Raw genomic sequence first — 23,325 nt, forward strand, 5'->3', positions numbered from 1 at the left:
GGTGGTGGGTGTGGTGGGTGTGGTGGTGGTGGGTGTGGTGGTGGTGGTATTACACCATAGCATACTGTGGCTATGATGGTAAAGAAAGGATTAGAAATTCCTGCGAGGCTGTGCACAGGGCATAATACTTGACAAGAAACTACTAGGCATGTCTCAATGTTATGTAATGGTTGAGAAATGGGAACCTCATTGTCTGGGTCTGTATTTACTCATAGTGTAACCTTGGCAAGTTATTTAATTATCTATTCATCAGTGTCTTCATCTGCAAAATGGGAACAATACCTACTATAGCTGCAGAAAATAGAAATGAGTTCATATTAGTAAAGTACTCAGTGAGCCCTACCCATGGCAAATAACATGTTGTTACCAGTCATCACCACCACCATCTGCACTACTCACTGTGGTAGTGCTAACTAACAGGGTTAGTAGTTATGGCAATAAGTGGTGATAATGTTATTCTAATAAATGGGATAAATGAATCCTCAAATAGTCTAAATTTATATATTTTTAAAGACTTACGCTTTACAAGCATAATCTTATTTTCTTTCTTTCTCTTTCTCTCTTTCTCTCTTCCTTTCTTTCTTTCTTTCTTTCTTTCTTTCTTTCTTTCTTTCTTTTCTTTTTTGTTTTTTAGACAGAGTTTCTCTGTGTGGCCATGGCTGTCCTGGAACTTCCTCTGTAGATCAGGCTGGCCTTGAACTCAGAGATTCTCCTAACTCTTCCTTGCTAGAATTAAAGGATGTGCCACCGCACCTGGCTACAAGTATAATCTTACTTAATTACAAATTACTTTAGCTTTTCCACAAGATCTGCTAATTCAAATAAAATAAATTTTAGTTCTTTTTTTTTATTATTTTGATTTTTTTTTTTTGAGAGATGGTCTAATGTAGCCCAAGCTGGCTTAGAACTCATTAAGTAGGCAAGGATGGGCTTGAATTCCTCATTCTAAAGCCTTTACTTCTCAAGTGCTGGGATTATAGGTATGGGCCACTATATACAGATTAATTTTTCATTCTTTATATTATTTTAAATAACCTTAACATCAACTGTTCTTGTTGTACAGTGGGATATAGATAAAAGATGTAGAGTCACATAACCATGCATTTACTTGATAATTTCAAACCCAGGGAGTCACACATGCCCGCTGCTGTACAATTGAGCTTCCCCTTGTTATCTTAACATGGAGACTTTCAACACTACAAGACAACCTCCTTTAGGTGTGAGGAATAGGAGTAAAACAACGAGAAAGATTCCTACTAGTAAGGGGTTGAGAATCAAATCCTAGTATAAAATAGTTACTAATTTCAGATTTTCCTGGAAGCTATGGAAAAAAGCTGTCCTATGGTCATTGCTGTTGTCACTGAAGAGGCTAAGAGCAAACCACAATCGGGAGGAGTCACCTGCAAGTGAGCTCCTCCAGTGCTCTGCAGCAGACAGCGCAATCGCTTACATGAGTTTAAGTGCCCATTTAAGGTGAAACGAGCTGATTCAGCTTTTTACTTGAAAAGGAAAATCAATCAGTCTGTCTACATAATAACATAGTTTAAGAAAAGCTAAATCATTTCTGAAAACACAAACTTGTTAGTAACTCTTCTGTCTAAAATAGTTTTTTATTTTACTAAAAACTATAAGTACCTATTTTATAATGAACTGTCGCAGCTTATCTATGATTACCGCTTTCCTGCTTTGCTTATACTTTTCTAACCCTCCATTGCTCATTAAACAAAGGCCACACTCTATTGTGGGAGCCCAAAGCCCTGGTTTGGCTCTGCAGCTCCACGTGAAGCCTCCATTCTAGCCACCGACTACACAGCATGGCCGAACTCGCTGTGCACTTCTGTGACTCCGAGCACACAGCGGCCTGGTTCTCGCTGTCTCTTATGATGACACACATCTTTTACTTCCCTAAGTCCACCTGCTCAGCTCTCTGCACATCGGTGTTCCTATGACACGGCACTGCTCTTGTAAGAGCCAACACTCAGGTTCTCTCAGGGGACCAATCCCTTTCCCTACGTGGCAGCCATTTGTGTGAAGGCATTTTTAACAGATAACTATTATTCTCAACATTCTCCTTACAACGTTTCTCAGATCCCACATCCTCAATAGGGACTATAGTTACTGCCGTGCTCAGTCCGTGGTAGGAAGTCTAGCAGGAACACTGCAGAGCACGCCTCTCTCCATGTAATCTCTCCCCGTTAGCCACTGTGATCCTGGAGCACAGCGTCACCTAATCTACCCTTCCTTTCACAGAGAACAGCGAGTACTTGATACCCAGTTGCTGTTCAATAAAATGCTACTGAATCAATAAACAAAGTACAGCGGCATTTTGCTGATTCCGAGGTGGAAACATGTATGTGTTCAGTAAAGACAAATCTCCTAGGCGTCCAGCTCAAGCCTCCCTCTTCCAGGATAACCTAGTCAACAGTCATGGGTGTCAGCAGAGCACAGCAACCTAAGGAGCTGCTTGTGGAAAAGGCTCTGGGCAAAGGTGGAAAACAGTCCCTTTAGTGAATGCACATGAGCTCCCGGAAGCTAATTTACATGGCAGTGCCTAGTGCTTTAGGAACACTGTCAGCACTCAGCAAAAGAAGCCCCAGTACAACCACTTTCTTGTCATCCCCACTTAGCAACAGACCAGTGATGTCCATTTTCTTTTTTTTCTTCTTTTTAAAAAATATTTTATTAATTTATTCATATTATATCTCAATGGTTATCCCATCCCTTGTATCCTCCCATTCCTCCCTCCCTCCTGCTTTCACCCTCTCCCCTCCCCTATGTCTGTGACTGAGGGGGACCTCCTCCCCCTGTATATGCTCATAGGGTATCAAGTCTCTTCTTGGTGACCTGTTATCCTTCCTCTGAGTGCCACCAGGCCTCCCCATCCAGGGGACGTGGTCAAATATGGAGGCACCAGAGTTCATATGAAAGTCAGACCTCACTCTCCACTCAACGGTGGAGAATGTCCTATCTATGGGCTAGGTCTGGGTAGGGGTTCAAAGTTTACTGCCCATATTTTCCTTGGCTGGTGCCATAGTTTGAGCAGGACCCCAGGAATGACGTCCATTTTCATGTGGTTGTTTCCTTAGAAAGAAATCAGGGGAAAATGACAACTTCGTGGAGTCATGATGACTGTATTCTAATTTTCCTTGTTTACGTAACAAGAAGAAAATGCACCTGTACACTTGTGCTACAGCATCTCTACATGTGTGTTACAGCATGACTTTATCTGTGCTCACTTTTAATATCTAGGTGTTAAACTAAAAAATCAAACTGCTAAATGAGAGGAATGTATGTATGTAAGTTCCACTGCATATAGAAGACTATATGGAAGATAAGCAGAGCACAGCCATACGACAAACCAGCTGCAGGAACATTAGGAAGTGGCACACTGCCATGCCACACTTCTCAGGAATCTTACCGCCAACTACAGTTTGTACTGCACCACATCTGCAGACTAAGTGAAGGAAAGAAGACCACCACTGAACTTGCCTTACACACAAAAGAATTATATTTAACTTCGAGTAACTGAGTACATGTGACAGATTCGAGAACTATTTCTACAGATTACAGAAAAACAAGAAAATAAAGTGCCCCAAACTATAACTATTTTACATAGGCATAAGGTTATTATATAATTCAAATGCTGATTTCTATATCCCCCATATCTGGTTGCAAACCTTGTTCTGAGACTCTCCTGTCTCAATATTGCATAAATTCTGCTCGTCAATTGTCCCCTGATATGCCAATAAAGCAGTTTACAGCCAGTCGCAGGGGAAAGAATAGGGCTGAACTTCCTGCCAGCCAGAGGAGCCTGCCAGTTAGAGGAGGAAGTAGGGGATTTAGTCAGGAGACTGAGCCACAGGCAGATGTCCAGGAGAGACCAGGAGAGACCAGGAGAGAAAGCTCAGCAAGGAAAGCTATAAAATTCAAGTATCTCTGAGATGAACGCTGGGAGGAAGGCAATTTACCTTAGAAGGTTAAGAATAGAGTAATAACTGCTCAGTTCTTATGCTATGAAGCTTGTTAAAATAACATAATAGAGCCCCAATTATTTGTGTGATAGCCAGGTTGAGAGAGAAACTGAGAAACAGACACAGATTTATATAAAAATAACTTGAACAATTTTAGAGCCAATTAAAAGTTATTTTGTGCATCATGATGATGAACAGTGGCCGGGGTTAGGTCTCTTACGCCACCATGTCAGTCCCAGAGATCAAACTCAGATTGTCAGGCTCATGAGACAAGTACATTTACCCAAAAATGCAAAAACAAAAAACCAAAAATCAATAACAACAAAGGCCCCAATGTCCTGTATTTTGAAGTAAAAGCAATCTTCATTCCATATGTTATATAAATGTATATGTTATATAAAACAGCATTTTTAACTTATATTTAATATACTTAGTACTATTTGCAAAGCTTTAGCTTTCTTGGTTTCTTTTTCTGTTACCACACAGGGAAGTACTTTTACTAAGAAGACATAATGTAAATATTCACATTAGTCTCAAAATAAAATTAACTAGTGAGTGAAAGGGAGACCTAGTGATTTCTGTTGCTGGAAAGTATATTTCTTCCTGAGTCAAAGTGTTTTTTTAACACAAATAACAACTTGAGTAAAATGTGAGAACAGACATATTCAATGTACTTTTAAGACATGAGCAAAATGTTCTTGTGAACTGATTAAATAAGTAGTTCTATTATTTTTGTGTTCTTATCACAAGCTGTCAGAATTATTCTAGAAAGTAAGCAAATGATTAATACCTGGCTTTCTCAATTAGCCTCACTAACTTTTTAAATTATTTGTTACGAAAAATCAATTATTCTGCATGCTGGTGAAGACTTATTTACCTGCAGATAGCTGGAAAACATTCCTGAAGACCCTTCTTTTTAACTAAGGACCCTTCAAGGCAGTACATGATGATGTCCATGACCTTTGGCAAGAGAGACAGAAACCGAAAGGTAGTTTCAAATGCTTGACGTTCTAAAATTAAAATGATTCCATTAAGCCTCATTTTGTCTATGTAAGTCCTTCTAGTTTGATTTAGTATTTACTTTACAAAGAATAAAAACGGTTTTACGCCTATGGACACCACAGGTCTTGTCTACAGTAACAGACTCATTTCTTTTAAAACTGACTTTGCTCATGTGCAGAATGGGCTGATACTCAAGCACATGGGATAAGTGATTTTATTTACAATGAACGTTGGTGACAACAAAGCCTTTAGAATATTTTAATACATATAAATTCCATGTGAATGGTCAATGGCTATAGCAATCAGTTTTAGTTGTGAGGCAACAGAATCAAGGCACAGAAGTCATCTAATCTTCGTTACTTAGTTACACGGCACATCCCTCTCCCTTCCTCCCTCTACTCTTCTTCGTCCCTTATTTTTAAGCTCAAGTATTTACTGCAATGGGCAGGCATCCCGGGCGCAGGACGGTCTCACCTCCACAAGAAGATCCACCACATCTGTAGGCATCTTTTCAATGAGAATTTCAATGACTCTCAAGATCTCCCCTTTAGCCCTTGCCAGGGTTGTTGTGTGTATGCTCTGCTGTGACTGGGTATTTGCTGCAAGGGCCGTGTGTCTGTGCACCTACAAAAGAATCGCCACACTGTATTTGCTATTCTGCTCCACACAGATTTACATTTGTAGTCATTGGTTTGCTTTTCACTTATTACAGAAAAATGAAATGTACAATAAACCAGAACTGTTAAAAGAAATCACTCAAGGTAGGCCAGGAATTGTTTTCTAATCACAAAAAAACTTTACATATAATAAAAACTAAGTAAGTATGGCACATCATCACCATTTACAGCCTTGGACATGTCCAGGATGAGCTAAGGAACAGTGGGCCCAGGGACAGGGTAGCAAACAAGGATGACAATGAGAAACACCTTAGTGCAGTTAGGCTAAAAGCTGCAGTAGCCAAGTTGTTTGGAAAGGAATAAATGATTAATTAGAATATTTTCCATGATCTTTCCAACCAAATGTTTCATTATGAGTGTCCTAACATTTCCTTCAAAAATATTATGTAAGTAATACAAAATAACGCTTAGAAACATAATTAATATAAAGACCTGTCAGACTAATGTAAAGCTTCCTCAAGGTAATCAATATCACCATCTGTGTACATTCCATACATGGAAAAACTGGTTAGAAATGTAAATGTCCAAAATAAATAAAACTATTCGGTCAAACAGCACACACATTCGTTACAAGTAACCATTAAATGTGTGTGTGATGTAAACGCACTGGAAGCTTGCTGTCCTCACACCTGTGGTCCACAGCTTACTTTAGATATGAGCTCCTAACTCCACTGCTTCCTAATCAGCCATGCAAAGGGACCACCGCCCCTCCCTCCTAGCTGCCTTCACAGCACGCCTGGAAGGATGGCTCTGGGGCAGGCGCAGACCCAATAGGTTTCAGAGCAGACTCAGAGGTGTTTGCTATTGTAAAAGTTCACCATAGCCACAGGAAAAGCAGTTCAGACGGAGCCCAGAGCCTATAGACACTGAGCTGTGCAGTACTAATGGCAAAATGGAACAATGCTTTAAAAACATGTAGGAACTTATCCTTTCTTCTTTCCCTCACTACTAAGATGTATAGGAAAGAACATGGACTTGGTTCATTGTTCTTTACTAGTTTGTTAGCTGGATGTGAGCAATTAATTCCCAGCAATGCGGGAATCAATGGACTTTCAAGTCTTTATCTGTGACACAGAATAGGAAAAACAATCAGCAATTTTATGGCTTACTTTTTTTTTTGTATACAGTTGGAGAGGCACTGCTAAATAGTTTAGTTTTGATTGTGAGTATTTGCTTACACTTGAGAAATGTGAATACCTTTCAGTTCACAGAGACCTAGTGTATTTCCTCTAGAAAGGTACTGTCATTATTACAAGGGTGTTCATTCTGAGAACAGAGAGGCCCTCGAGAGCACAGGTCCTGAACACACAGCTGTGGAATGCAGAGCGCGTGCAGACACGATACATTCATTTCAGCACTAAAGTATCAACTTGCTTTGCTTAAAAACTACAAGGATTCTTTGTGGGTCTGACCCCTGAGGTACAGTATGGAGGAATGCCTCTGAGAGGGTGGGCGGAACACATGAAGATGGCTGCTCACCTCCTTAGCTATGGTGGTGATGAAGGCGGGTGGCCGGGCAGTGGCGATGAGAGAAAGGGCATGCCTTGCCGAGCGGGCAGAGTCAGCTGCAGGGCTCAGGGGTAGCCCCATTGTGATGCTAAACAGGGATCAGAAACAAGGAAGAAGAAAAGCAGCATTAGAATATAGACTGAAAAGATTAGACACAGCTTATAATGTCAGCTCAAGGTCAACGGGGGCACTCAAACAGTTAGAATATAATGGACTAGCAACAATGAGCCGTGATTAAGAGTCAGGGTGTTCTGGCATCAAATACAAAATCGAATTATTAACCATGAAGATTGAAAACAGTATGTGCATCTGTCCAAAAGGTTAAAAATGCCTTGTTAACAAATTATCAAGAGCTACTGTTGAATACCTATCACAAAGCTCAAAAAAAGGTAGGGGCGAATATTGTACCGGATGTTTTTGAAGTTTTTCCTGGGTTAAGTTAAAGATGATTTATTCATAAGGTCATGTTAAAAAGAACTATAATTGAGGCTCTTTTGTGAAAGGAAGCAGAATGCGTTCCGGTTTGTAAAGTTATAAAAAGAACTGAGAATGACTAATATTTTTAGTTTAGTTTGAAATGTCCTCAGCACTGCTGGTCTCCCACACTCAGTATTTCAGAACCAGCCACTACTAAGTACACGCACCACTAACACTCATTTAACATTGAAGCAAAAATTAAACATGCTGGTATTTATTTTTCTTAACAGAAAGAAGAGACAGCAAATAATCTTCATAAAGTGATGTACGAAATAAACTGAATCTTTCTAGACTGTGAGAGTGTGGGATCCTTATATGATGGTGTTGATAATGCTTTCCCATCTCTGACATTTGAAGGCACCAGTTTTATTTACCACCAAGCTCACTTTGTATATTTGTGTGGTTCATACATACACAAACATATACATAAAAACACATGCATACACAGATGCATATACACACATGAACACTTATACATACACATACATACACATATATATAAGTGTGAAAAACAATAAAACTTTTGAATAAAATGTAGTCAAGAAGCCACATATTAATTATGATACAGAGTATTTTATTACATTCAATTATACTTTATCTAGCTAAATGATTTTAACTTAAATGAACACGTGAAGATCCATCAGAATGTATTCCATATATAAACTAGATTATGTTTTTAAAAATTCTCAAAATGTTTATAGGTCTCTCAATAATTGACCTAAGAATAGTTATCTTAATTTTTAGTTGAAAATCAAGATGAATTGCATGGTTACTCTTAACATGAAAGAAGGTAAACTGATGATAGAAAATTTTGCTTTAATACTTGGCAACTACTGTGTTACTTAAAAGTAGCAGTTCTCAACCTGTGGACAGTGACTTCTTTGGGGATTTAACAACCCTTTCATAGGGGGGTGTAGCATCATGAAGTAGCAATGAAATAATTCTATGGTTGGGGTCACCACAACATGAGGAGTTGTGTTAAAGGGTCACAGCATTAGGAAGGTTGAGAACCACTGCTTAAAAGTTTGACAATAAATAACTTTCTGTATGCGTTTTTTCCAAACTGGGGATCACTACAAAGTAGGGACTCAGATGAGAAGAGTACGCAGAGGCTTTCCTTGATATTTACAAAACTAAAAATAAAATAAAAAGTGAGCTTTGAGAACAAATGCATATCCTGACCAAAATCAAACAGATGGTGTGGCCTGCATGACCTGGTGCTCCTGGGGCCCAGCAGGGCTAGAGAAAGTACTAAGTAGGATGAGCAGCTAGCCAGTCTCTCCCTGCTAAACTTCACTACTTCAAATCAGCAAGGACATATTCACTACCTGAAGAGTGCTGGGGATTCAGAGTGGGTTGGTAAATTCATATTACCTAACCATATTTTAGGTCAATTTCTTTAAAATTTCAAATGCTAGTTAAACATTTTAGATACTTTGTATTTTTTTTTCCAAAAAATTGTGATTAATAGGGGATGAGGAGTATGGGGATGTATGTGTATGTTAATGGACTAATTCTGGAAAAACCCTAAATCAATTTTTATAAAATCACAACTTTTATAAAACCAGACAGTGGGGAGCAGGCACATCTGTTTCCTGGTAAGCCCATCCCACGTCAGGAAAGCTCAATAGGGAAAGAAGCAGACAGAGAGCCTAGGGTCTGGGATGGAAGCTGGGCTTGCTGGAGCTCTACTTCCTGTCTGCTTGGATACGCCCCCAACATTCCCAAAAGGCAATGCAGACAGTTTACAAATGAAAAAATTAGTTCAAAGAAAGTTAAAGGAGGAGCCAAGGTAGTGGTGCACCATTGTCTCTTCGATTTGTTTTCTAGGTTTCCTAAAAAAGATAAAATGGAAAATTCTAACAATAATTAATAGATTTTAAATTGTATGAAACATGTAATAGTTTGATGAAATCTTCTGCTACATATTGCCTGGTAAGTGAATCATGTCTTTGTCTTGAGTACACATTAAGTATATGTTGTTTTTGTAGCCACCTTTGCTAGTACACTGTGAAGGTGTTAGCAGTGCTTGGGTGCAGGTGGCCCTCTGGAAATACATAACACTGTATCACAGTTCACCTTACTTGTCTCTTCACATAAATATCACAAGCCCACCCAAAGAAAAACGACCAGGAAACAGTACAATTTTGATATTTGATGGGGGAACCTATACTCTCATAACTTTTATTATACTATGTTGTTATGATTATTCAATTTTATTGTTATTTTTAATATCTTATGTGCATAATTTAAACAGTCAGATATATCACAGGTCCATATGTAAAGGAAAAACACTCCATATAAAAGGTTTGGGGCAGCTGGGCACGGTGGCTCACGCCTGTAATTCCAACACTCTGGGAGACAGAGGCAGGTGGATCTCTGTCAATTCGAGGCCTGGACTACAAAGTGAGTCTAGGACAGACAAGTGTGCACACAGAGAAACTCTGTCTTGAAGAACAAAAACAAACAAGCAAAAAGTTTGGGATGACCATGGTTTTGTGAATCCACTGGGAGTCTTAGAATGTGTCCCTGTAGATATGGGAGATTACTGTCTTTCAGAATCACTGACCTTTGTAGAAAGTATCGGGATGTGGGGAGTGTCGAGGGAACCCTTTTGGAGGCCCACAGAAAATGGCGAATGAAACAGCATCTAAGACTCCTCAAACGGTCCTGATCCACTCCACACAGCACTGATCTACTATGGACTCCTAGTACACTGGTGAAGTCTCAAAATGGATCTGAGGCTAGGGTGGTGACTGCTTCTCCCTTCTTTACAGAAGTCTCCTAAGGTGACCTTGCTGCCCTACAGCCCCCACACATCCTCAAAGCTACACCAACCTGATTGATTGCTATTGGTGCTTGAGGCTAGTATGGGATAGTCTGCTTGGTCCTTCAACCTGACAATAAAGTTAGATCTGCACCTTTGAGTCCATTCTGGAGTCTGATTCATGGGACTCTGGGTGGGCTCCATCACTGTTCACCTACCTTCCCCCAGTTCCTGATCCCCACAGCCAGGCATGGTGACACTGCAGTGAGCTAGATTAATGAACTGGTAACATGACCAAATGGCTTTAGGTGAATGGCTAGACTGCTTTCTTGAGAGAAACTTGTAGGAATATGATGTGGTATTTGGGTTTCACTTGTTTTATTCAGGGTCAATAGTGCTTTAAATGAAATATGGCCAATTGGGTCGAGCATACTATTTGAAAGGAGCTAAGTCACAGAACTAGGGTCTATAACAATCTTCAAAAGATCAAATTCAGCTAACCAAGAAGCCGTGGGCTGGAGAGCCCCCTCAGCAGGTAAGATCGCTTGTTCCACAATCACGAGGACTAGAACTTGGATCCCAGAACCCAGAGTCTCAGTGACTGCCTCTAACCCTGGCTTTAAGCAGGACTTCTGGGGCAGGCTGGCTTATGGCATAGCAGAAAATTTCACTTCTATTCTGTCTCAGTTTCTTTGGATGGGGGAGAAATTATTGGTAGGAAAAGAGAAGAGAGGAAGAAATCAAAGGAAGGAAAAGAGGAGACAGAGCCACATTTGGACAATAGATAGGTTCTGTAATGAGATGCCTCACACAGTTATAAAGAGAAAGGAAAGGGAACATATCTCCACTTTCTTACGTCAGTAGAGACCATATAAATTGGGGGGAAATTCCCAGACTTATTATGGTAAGAAAAATGTTAAGCTTTGGTGAAGGGCATAGTCTGAAAAAAAGCTATAGGCAATGGAGAAGAAAGTTACTCAAAGACATATTTTCACACTGCCCTTTGGGTTTGGTGGATAGTGAACATTTGAGGCAATTACTCATCTTGTAAAAGTGGGAGGGCTGAGTGTGAAAGCTCTGAGTTTTCCAGGGCATAGTGAAGAGGAAGGTATGTCCTCTAGACTAGACAGTGTACTGCCATTAGAGAAATCTTTCCAAACTATCAACTCTACTTCATGATTACCTAACCTAACACCTCCCATGGCCCACGTCACTCCAGTGGGGATGTGGGTGGGGTCTGGTGGTGGGTGAGGTGTGACTCCTTGGTATGGGTTTGAAGACTCCTAAACTCCAAGACCCTCCATAATCAATTTTCAACTCCATCTTTTCATTATTAATGCTCAAGAGGCTCTACTAATTTCAAAGTTGGTCCCTCAGGTTCTATCCCTTTTACATGTTCCATGTTTTTCCTAACGTTGCTCCTTTCTCCTCTACTTCCATTGCCACGCCCTCATCAGGCCTAACCCCTCAATTCTTACCTTCACCCCATAGTGTTCTGCCACTGTCCAAGTACTCAACTGCCTTCTATTGAAACGAAAACAACCAACATCCTTGTGATGCTTAGATGTGAATCCTATTCCACCACACTACCTTTAAAAAGCATTAGTTTTGGAGACCTCAGTACTCCACTCTTGACAACAGAAAGGTCATACAGACAAAAACTAAACAGAGAAATGCTGGGGATAACTGATGTTACCAGATACACCTAAGGCAGGTTTATGGAACAGTTCTGCCAGGCACAAAAGAATACACCGTCTTCTTAGCACCTCATGAAACTTCCTCCAAAACTGACCACACACTCACTCGGTCACAAAGGAAGTCTCAGCAGATACACTTAAATAACACCCTACAGCCTATCTTACCACTCTGGATTAAAGCTGGATAGCAACAATAACAGAAACAATAGAAAGCTTACAAGTTCATGGGAATCCAACAACTCACTACTGAATGGAAACCGGGTCAAAACAAAAAAAGATCTTCCAGAACTGAACGAAAAAACAAAAATATCCCCACACCTATGGGACACAATGAAGGTGGTTCTAAGAGACAAGGTTATAGCAATAAGAAGGAACATAAAAAAGAAGAACAAAATGGAGAGCTCTCATAGTAGTAACTTAACAGCACATCTGAAAGTTTTAAAACAAAAAGAAGATATGCTATCCCAAAGAAGTGGATAGCAAGAAATAATGCAACAGAGGGCTGAAATAAAAAATAGGAACAAACAAAACAAAAGCAACACAAAGAATCAATGAGACAAAGAGTTGGTTCTTTGAGAAAATCAATAGCATTGACAAAGCCTTATCCAAATTAACTAAAAAGCAGAGAGAGACTACCCAAATTAGCAAAATTAGAAATAAAAGGGGAACCTAAAAAAAGACATCAAGGAAATTCAGATGATCATAAGAATATACTTTAAAAACCTATATTTTACGAAATTGGAAAATCTAAAGGAAATGGGTAATTTCTTGATAGATACCACTTACAAAAGTTAAATCAATATCAGATAAGCAATTGAGATAGACCTATAACCCCTAGTGAAATAGAGGCAATAATTAAAATCCCACAAACAAGCAAACAAACCCAGGGCAAGATGGTTTTAACACAAAATTCTACCAGACTTTCAAAGAAGAGTTAATGTCAATACTCCTCAAATTATTCCATAAAATGGAAACAGAGGGAACATTGCCAAGTTCATTTTATGAGGCCAGAGTTATCCTGATACCCAAACTATATAAAGGCCCAACAAAGAAAATACTAGACCAATTTGCATTTCATTTGTTTGTTTTTACTTTTTCGAAGACAGGGCTTCTCTGTCCTGGTCCCTTGAACTCACAGAGATCTGGCTGCCTCTGCCTCCCAGAGTTCTGGGATTACAGGTATGCACCATGGTGCCTGGCTAAAACTTAAAATCTTGAGGAGGGAGGAGGAGGAGGAGAAGGAGGAGGAGGAAGAGGAAGAGGAGGAGGAGAAGGAGGAGGAGGAAGAGGAAGAGGAGGAGGAGGAGGAAGAGGAAGAAGAAGAAGAAGAGAAAGAAAGAAAGAAAGAAAGAAAGAAATTGAAGATATCAGAAGATGGAATGGTCTCTCATGCTCAAAGATTGGTAGGATTAAGATAGTGAAAATGGCTATGCTACCAAAAGCAATCTACAAATTCAATGCAACTCTCATACAAATTTGAACACAATTCTTCACAGATCTTCAAAGGACAATTTTCAGCTTCAAATAGAAACACACACACACACACACACACACACACACACACACACACACAGAGATAAAACAATCTTAATAAGAAAAGAACTGTGGGAGACATCACCATATCCAATTTCAAGTTGTACTACAGAGCTACATATATATATATATGTATATATATATAAAGAAAACAGCATGGAATTGGCATAAAAACAGACACAATGATAAAGTGAACAGAATTGAAGAGTTAGATGTTAAGTCCACACATCTATGGACACCTGATTATTGATAAAGAAGCTAGAAATACACACTGGGAAAAACCACAGCATCTTTAGCAAATGGTGCTGGTCAAACTGGACGTCTGCACGTAGAAGAATGTAAACAGATCTATGTGTGTATCACCTTGCACAGAACTGAACTCCACATGGATCAAAGACCTCAACATAAAACCAGACACACTGACACCAACAGAAGAGAAATTAGCAGATAGCTTTGAATTCACTGGCACAGGAAAAAACTTTCTGATCAGAATATTGTTAGCACAAGCAATAAGATTAACAATTAATAAATGGGGGAAAAACAATTAATAAATGGGACCTCATGAAATGGAAAAGCTTCTACATAGCAAAAAGACACTGTTGTTTGAACAAAGCTGCAGGCTACAGAATGAGAAAAGACTTTCTTGCCAAATACATATCTGAGAAAGAGCTAATATGTAAAATATATAGAACTCAAACAAACTAGGTATCAAGAAAAATAACCCAATTAAAAAACAGGGTCCAATTCAAAACAGAGAACTCTAAAAAGAGGAAACTCAAATAGATTGCAAAAACTTAAAAGAAATGTTCAACATTTCTTTGAAATTGGAAATACAATTACTATGAGATTTTATCTTACAGGTGGGTGTGGAGGCACACACCTGTAATCCCAGCACTTGGGGAGGCAGAGGCAGGCAGATCTCTGTGAGTTCAAGGCCAGTCTGGTCTACAAAGTATGTCCAGGACAGCCAAAGATATACAGAGAAATCCTGTCTTAAAGAAGGAAAGAAAGAAAGAAAGAAAGAAAGAAAGAAAGAAAGAAAGCAAGCAAGCAAGCAAGCACAACAGTCCCCACAGTGCTGATGGAAGTGTTCAGCCAGTATGGAAATCAGTGTGGCACTTCCTTGGGAAGTTGGAAGTCAATCTACGTCAAGCTCCAGCTGTACCACTCTTGGGCATATATCTCCAGACTCTTCGTTGTACCACAGAGACACTTGCTCAATCATGTTCATTGCTGCTCTACCTACTCATAATAGCCAAAAACTGGAAACAACCTAGATGTCCTTCAAGAGAAGAATGGATGAAGAAAACATGGTCTGTTTTTACAATAGAGTATTACTCAGCTGTTTAAAAAAAAATGAAATTATGAAATCTGTAGCTAAAAGGATGAAGCTAGAGAAAATCATCCTGAGCGTGGTAACCCAGATCCAGAAAGACAAATATGGTATGTTTTCTCTTATATGTAGACAATAACTGTTAAGTCAATGATACCAAACTACAATGTGCAGAACCACAGAGGTTAGGTGTAGAACAGGAACTGCTGAGGGCACTATTTGAGGGGTAGAATGAAAACCTAATACAGTAGAGGCTTCTAGAATATATACATATATGAAGGTGGTCTAAATAAAATTGCCAAACAATGAGGGGAAAGTCCCAACTAGACACCTCTTGTCACCAAATGCAGCTTCCAGTCCCAGAACTGAATTACAATTCCCCAAACAACCTAGGCAGTTGCCAGGATGATAGGTTGCTCTCCAAAACCTGACAGCAAATCCGCACTGCTGACGAGAACACCTACACAATGCACTAAACACAGAGTCCTGAGCTGCTTTCCATATCCAGCCCTAAGGCCTATGTGCCCAGGCCTTTTGTACTATTTACCCTATTCCCAGAGCTCCTTCCTTCCCTGTTTCTCTCATTCGCCCCTTCCTACTTTTAAGACCTCTGTGGTTAGTTTAGAGTGTATACCAAATTTAAAGATTCAGAGCTGGGCTAAACCTCCAGACTATACAAAGAACTAAAAACAAACAAACAAACAAACAAAGAATCAAGAGAAAAAAAATTCCAATTTAAAAATGAGCTATGGATGATCTGAACAGAGAATCCTTAAAAGAAGAAATTAAATATCTTTATAAATGTTCAACACCCTTAACAATTAGGGAAATGAAAATTAAAACTACTTTGAGATTTCATCTTACCCTAGTCAGAAGTCTAAGACAAAGAAAAAAAAATCAGCTGACAACAAATGATGGTGAAGATGTGGGTAAAGGAAGCCCTCGTTCTGTATTGGTGCGGCCACTCTGGAAATCAGTATAGGGAATTCTCAGAGAGCTACAGATCCACAAGACGACCCACTGTACCACTCCTTGGCATATGTCCACCTGACTCATTGTCCTCCTCCGCAGATACTTGCCTAGCCAGGTTCATGATCTCCCTTATTTGTGTGCTACACAGCCCAGTGAGAGATTCTACCTGGATGAAAGGCAGGAGGGGAGGAGGCTGTGTGTAAATCCAGCCTTACCCTGTCCTCTTGACCCTGTACACAGGCTGCTATGTAAACATTTGTTTTATAGCCCAATAGGATAGGCCTTTGGTTTTAGTCCTTATTCTAAAGAACTTGGCTATCACAGACTATTTTACCCAGCGTCTCCCTGCACCCCTCTCCACCTATCCAGTCATAAACACTATGGTTGAATGACACTATAGGTAAATAACATGAATAGAAACATTTTCCCCTTAGGCTGAGCTTATTCTTCTCATGACTGTTCATTAATCTAATTCCAAGGCTTGCTCCATATTGGGAATTTCATGTCACTATCTAAAACAGCAAGATGCCAGCCTCTGTCAAATTAGGGTGCCGTAAGGGTGCACTCTAGGGGAAACCACTAAGCTTTCTACAAACAGTGTACAAACCTCATACTAAGGAATTGGAGGCCATCTGCATAAAACACCAAAAACTAATCAACAAGCCAACCAACCAAACACCAACCTAACATTGTTTTAAGTACGTACTTAACTACATTAACACCAAGGACTTCCATCCTATGCTTTCCTAGTAACACTAGTGTGTTTGTATTTGTTTCCAACTGTGTCAAGTTGAAGCTTCACTTTTGAAAACATTTTAAATTTATCATCATCATCATCATCACGTACATATGCACACTATGATATGTCATTGAGGCCAGAGGACACCTCTGTAGACAGTTTGTCCCCTTGTACTTTTACTTAGGCTCTGGGTATGAAACTCAGGCTACCAGGCTTGCATCACTGATCGCAGGCACTTACTGAAAGACATCCCACCAGTGTCTTGAGCATTTTATAATTCAAGGCAGTAATCATCTCAAAGCTCAAAGCTGGCAAATTTTCCTCCTCTTTCAAACATGTATTTTAGAGAATTTCGCTGCATATAGTTACATTAAACAAACAAAGCTATGCAAACCTTTTCTCTGTAAAGGGTTATATACCCTTATAAATGAATTTTTTGGAATAGGAAAAAATGTCCAATATAGAATTCTAAAGCATGTTTGTATGTTTACTATGTTTCTTTCTATTCCTCAAACTTAACAGAAATGGCCTATTTGAGATAAAGTACTCAGTTTTCCTCTCTAATGCTATATGGTTCAAAAGGAATGTTTCTAATATATGGTGCTTCTCTGTATATAAACGATCTGTGGCTTCCAGTAGCTGTGTTTGGTAAGCTGACAATACCCTAGAAGCAATAGGCGTTCTGTAATCCCCTCATGTCCTCAGATGTGGCAGCACATGATGAGCAGCAGCTGGGCTGTGCTCCACTGTGCTTTCACAATAAGGCCCTACACTGTGACCTAGGCAAACAGAATCCAAATCACAGGTCACACAAAGCCAGGCAGGAGACTAGACTTCCAAGAGCACAGGAGTTTTCTGCTTGTCTATAAAGTAGTATTTGTCTGCCATTTCTAGTACTTTATCAGTGTGTACAGACCCACAGAGTCCTTAACAAAGGATTTCTTAAAACAAAACAAAATAAAACAAAAAAATTTTTGTTTCCATTTTTATTACAATTAACTAAGTGGCTCAATCAATTATTTCAGGAAAGTACAGCCACAATGTGATATACAGGCCACACTGAATAAACATACCATTCTCATGCATTTTTAAAAAATCTTCATAAAAGATGCTACCTGTGGCTCACTAACCAGACAAATGACATAAGCCTTAAGTACCGGAACTGTGAAATGGGAGCTCAGAGTCCCCAGGAGTGGGCAGTCCCTCAGACAAGCCACCTCTCCCTCTTTACTAGGAGCATATTGAGTGTACTGGGGCTGGTGCAGCTGATGGAGACTGTCACATATAAAATATGGTTAGATTGGTAGATCACTGTCTACCAACACACTTCTTAAAGAATTCACTGTGTGCTTGCTTTGGCAGCACATACACTAAAACTGGAACCATACAGAGAAGATTATCATGGCCCATGTTTAAGGTTGGCAAACAAATTCATGAAGTGTTCTGGATATTATATTATAAATATTAGTGATATTTAAATAAAACTTTTAATTTCTCTAAGTTATAAAATCTTTAATGAAAATGTCATTAAACACAAAATCCAAAAGCACATTTAAAATCCTGCCCTGTCCATTTATGTAACCCTTATTTAAGGTGTCTTTAATTTTGTAGGTGTTAAGATTTGGATTAGTGGTATAATTTTAGCTTTCGGAGTCACCTAGATCTGAAATTAAACCCAGCAATTTTCACCTTCTAGAAAACAAGCTCCCAGCCACTGCATCTCTGTGTGTGTTTTGTACTTGCAACATGGGGAAAATCATGTTTACTGCCTAGGGTTTCTGTGTATGTAAATGCACGTGTTTGCAATAAACACAGCACGCAAACCCCTGAATAGAATTGTATATTGTTAGGGTAAGCAAAGAAAGGCCCAACAGGAAGTAGAGATTAGGTAGGCAATTTAGAATAAAGGCTTCCAAGAAAAGTAACCAGTTTTTTTTTTCTAGAGTATGGCCCAAAAATGTCCGTGAGCCCAAGATGCCAGAAGCTCGGAGGACTCTGATTTTAGGGCTACCTCTTCAGAGGGGAGAGTGTTAGAGTAAGCAATAAAGGTCCATGAAGGAAAATCTCATTCTTGTAAGCCAATAGACTCTCTGGTCTGGAACCCAATCCTGAGTTTGGCCAGGCCGAGCACTTAGCTATGCCGGGGTAAAGAGCCAGGTGGAATACGAATGTCCAGCCTTAGAACAGGCGATCTGGTGGGCAGCCATGCGGCTTTGTACGTCTGCCCACATTACTCAATTACTCAGAACAGTGCATTCTCCTTTCTTCCTTCCGTGTCTTTTCTAAGCAGGCACTCCTTAACACTCTGGGCTTCCCAAACACTGTAGGCTTGCTTACTGTTTCCCTAAAGCTCCCTCACAACCATGTGGCTGCTAGTCTGTCGTGTGTCTGACCTTCATGACAGCTTAAACAGCGTGACTTCCCACCTCCACCCCTAGCCCTCCTCCAGAAAGCTGGTGAGGTCTACAGCTTGCCTACCATGGGGTTTCCTTCTAAACGCTAATAGAATTGACCTTGAGCTTCCATCTGAGTCCGTTCTGAAATTATCTATTAGTTACACTAAGGACTCCAAGAGGTGGAGGCCAATTTGCCCTGTACCAACATGAAGACTGTACTTTGAACCTGCAGCTACATCATACCTCAGTGCACACAGTAGGGGCTAAAACTACGAGCAAGGAGCTTCCTGTTACAACTGTTTCCAAAGTAAAAGCTTAAGCCAATCTTGTGCCTAAGCCTCACTCTACTTTCCAGACAACTGGAAAGGAAGTTGTGTTTTGATAGGTGAATCCCAGTTTGCATTCTGCTGTTAAGAGCAAAGTTGGCTTTCACTCAGGATCTGTGTAAAGACATGCTGTGTGCCCTTGTTCTCCTCCACAGAAGATAGATTCTGATGTGAAAATCCAGGCACACCTCCTGCTCACGCTGCTAGTTCATCCTGTCAGGCCTGTCCGCCCCTTGACCACTCCCACCTCTCAGTGTCCTGGACTTCATGAGACAGGATCTTTGTTTGATTCCACTCATAACTACAAGTAACTAATATATAAAAGGGCCAGTGCTAGGTAATAAATGCCTGCAAAATCAGTTAGGCACAGCTTCAGCAAAATATCCCAAAACACTGGAAAACAAGAGCTGATGCTGTGAGGAGATAGAAGTGGCAAGTCAGAATTCTATAGTAAGGTGTCATGAATTCTGAGAAAATACTCTATTGACCTCAAGGCACCTACAGTGCTGTGGAAAAACTCAAGAAGCCAATTCTGACAGGGAATGCCAGGACTTGAAAGAGAGGGAGAGAGAACTCCTCTGTAGTGTGTATTCTTCACAACAAGACATGAGTTTGTTTCCCTCCCAAGCCTGTCTTCATATTTGCTATGGTTGCTCTGCCCATAAACGTGAACCGAAATTTTAAGTACTTGTCCAGTGTAAGAGCATCTTCATGCAGTAAGCCTAGCATTGTGCACAGAAGCAGTTGAGGCCCATTACTGTGTACACAGTGAATCAGCCACAGCAGGGCATGGGTGGGTAACAGTTGCCTTTAAGACCCTGTGTACACTGCTGCTCTACTTCCCCCTCAGTATTCTGTAGCCTATGCCAATGTGCCATGGATATAACAGGCCATTTTCAATCTAAATCTTGTTAGAGATTAATAAGCAAACATTTTCTTGCTTATTATGCAATTTATCATGATGAAAACTACATTGGACTCCTCTAGGCCACATGCTGATACATTCATTTATTCAGAGCTGTGTAGAGAAAGTCATACTAATCTTTGTGACAGAAAGGATGTAATAGCAAGATTTAAATTACCTACTGGAAACTACAGGATTTATGCCTCTTGACCTACTGTCTGTGGATAAAGCATATATACATGTTTACTTTGTAGATATACGCTTGATATAAACTTTTTAAAAAATCAAATTGTAAATGCTAAAACTAAAATGAAAGCTATCATTCCTTCTAGATAACAAAACAGAGTATATAAACTTGTGTAATTGGGTTTGGTTAGATTCAAAAACAAATTACGCTTTTGGATAATTAAAATATTGAATGTTCCTCCAGATAAACCAAAGGAGCTTCAGGACCAGATATCCATGCTGTGTGGACCCTGTGGGTATATAACTCTGAGCCAGCAGGATGCTAAAGGTAAAAAATACACCCTGGAGATTTGCACAAAGCCTAACAGTACTATTTTACTATTGGTGCAAATGTATGGGTTGACAGTCCCTCCTAATTGTAACAGTCGCCCAGAACTATCTGTCCCCTTCATTATCAGAAACTATTCTTGCCATTAATCTATTATAATCTGTTGAGCCCTGGGAACATCACAACGACATCTCCACTTACATGGCACAGTCACATCGCCAGGCTCTTTATGTCCTGGTTAGTTTTTGTCTTCAGCTTGACAAACTTGAGTCACCTGGCAAAAAGATATCTCAACTGAAGAACTGCCTCTAGTAGACCGGCCTGTGGCATGTCTGGGGCAGCATCTTGCTTGCTAACGGATGTGGATGGACCCAGTCCACTGTGGCGTCAAGGTCTCACCTTGGCTTTTCTCAGTGATGGACTGTGACCTGGAAAATGACCCCTTTCTGCCCTATGTTGGTTTTAGACAGTGTTTTATCATAGTGACTGAGAAACACATTAAAATACTTAGGATATGCTAACCACTCCTCTATGCTCTTGTGAACAAAAGCTCATTAGCATCAACCTTTTTAGACAGACACCTTCATTCCAACCATGTAGCTAGAGAGACTAACAGGTGAGATTATAAAACATGGAGGTCTGACAAAAGGTAAGAGAGGAGAGCAGCTGTGGAGGTTTGCACTGAATACTCTCCTCCTTCCAGGGAACCTGGGAGACCTGGGAATGGAGAGCAAATCTACAGCCACAGTAACAGCCACAGCCCTGCATTCTGCCTTCGGTTGCCTCTCTGCTTTCCACTTCATGCACTTAGCACAGCAGGCCCCCAAGATGCCGTAACTGGAGGGGACTGTGGCATAAGGAAAAGCAGCCATGAAGAAAGGAGCAGATCACTTTAGTTTTTTAAAAGGTCAACAATGACAACACTGGCATGTCATTCATTTTCACAGAGAGAGGCATTGTGGGACAGTGAAGGAATTTCGACTACTTTATATTCACCAGGATGAGACATTTTTAAAAGTCAACAGAAGAATGGAAATCTTGCATGTACAGAGCTGATGGGAATGCAATCCAGTCACCATGAAAAACTTTCTGGCAGCTCCTGGGAAACTTAAACATGTGATTTTCGTAAGTCCCAGTAATTCCACTTTGGAGATAAAAACAAGTTCTCACACAAACACTTACACATGCACGTTTACATCAGCTCTGCTCAGAAGGTCAAAAGGTGAAAAATAGCTATGTGTCTATCAACAGTTAAATAAGACATGGCCTAACCATAGGTGGGATGGAAGTCAGAGAAAGTACATAATAAAACAGTGAAGCATGCCACAGTATGGACGGACTCTGTGTGAAGGGTAAGTGAAAGACGTTAACATAAGAGATCACAGATGCAAGGTTTGTTTCTGTGAACTATCCAGGACAGGCACATTGAAGAAAAGATGCAGATTAGCGTTTCCTAACGCAAGCAGCCAGGAATAGTGAAAAACAGCTTAGTGGTCGAGGGTCTACTCGGGGTTGGCATTAATGGGAAGTAGGTGGCTGTGGTGGCGGGACACTGTCAGTTTACCTGTGGCAATAGTCACCAATTGAATGTCACTTGTATGATACACTCAAAAGAGGCACGTTTTCCCGGAATCAGGAGACTGGCTTCTAAGATGGCAGCAATGCCCATGTTTGCCACTACAACTCCTAGCCAGTTCAACTACAACTGTGTTCCCACTAATTTCAGGTTAGCAACCTTTTTCTATACATTTCCCCTATTATTATTTTCATAATGATGATTATAGTCTATTAAAAATTTAATGCATCTTATTTATCGTGTGTGTGTGTGTGTGTGTGTGTGTGTGTGTGTGTGTGTGTGTATACACGCGCATGTGCGCCTAAGTGCATCAGTGGAGGTCAGAGGACAATTTGTAGGAGTTGGTTCTTTTCTTCCACCATGTGGAGCCCAGTGATTGAACTTAGATCATCAGGCTTGGGAGTGGCAACTACCTTCCTGCTGAACCATCCTCCCATCCCATCTACAATCTGCACTGACTATATGCAAAAGAAACTCCAATAAAATTAATTTAAATATTACTCTGAATGTAGAAGAGCACTTCTCCAAATTGTCTGGTTCCATCTTCCATTAGTGAAACACTTCTGATCTAGTTACCAAGTACATATATCCTTTTCCTTATGAACAGCATGCTTATATAATTATTTATCAGTCATGCCTTAAGGTATAATACACATAATTTGAAAATTATGTCATAGATAATTCATTGTCTCAAGGCTACATCTCAATTTTCTATTGAGTTTTATATTGTTTTTTATTTTTGAGACAGGGTACCACTGTATAGCCCTGTTTAGCTTTGAACTCGCAGCAATCCTCTTGCCTTGGCCTCCTGAGACAGGGCTATCTGCATGCTCATCGTGTCCAGTGGATTTACTGCTGATTAAATACACAGAGCTTCTAAAGGACAACCAAGCTCTCCAACCAGAACATACTAACCCACTGGGATGCACACG

At 40.1% G+C, this 23,325-nt stretch overlaps 1 protein-coding gene across 2 annotated transcripts in view; it reads right to left on the bottom strand.

Moving 5' to 3' along the window:
• The window catches only part of WDR7 (WD repeat domain 7), a 277,823-nt gene that overhangs the window by 52,874 nt on the left and 201,624 nt on the right, over positions 1 to 23,325 (bottom strand). For both annotated transcript variants that reach the window (XM_084779255.1, XM_084779254.1), the window contains 3 exons: positions 7,130 to 7,247; positions 5,448 to 5,597; positions 4,849 to 4,931 (listed from right to left, as the gene is read on the bottom strand). In XM_084779255.1, the coding sequence (XP_084635381.1) occupies positions 4,849 to 4,931; positions 5,448 to 5,597; positions 7,130 to 7,247 (351 nt within the window). The remainder of the gene's footprint in view (positions 1 to 4,848; positions 4,932 to 5,447; positions 5,598 to 7,129; positions 7,248 to 23,325) is intronic.

This window comes from Acomys minous, assembly GCF_964271855.1.
Source record: "Acomys minous genome assembly, chromosome: 4".
NCBI lineage: Eukaryota > Metazoa > Chordata > Mammalia > Rodentia > Muridae > Acomys > Acomys minous.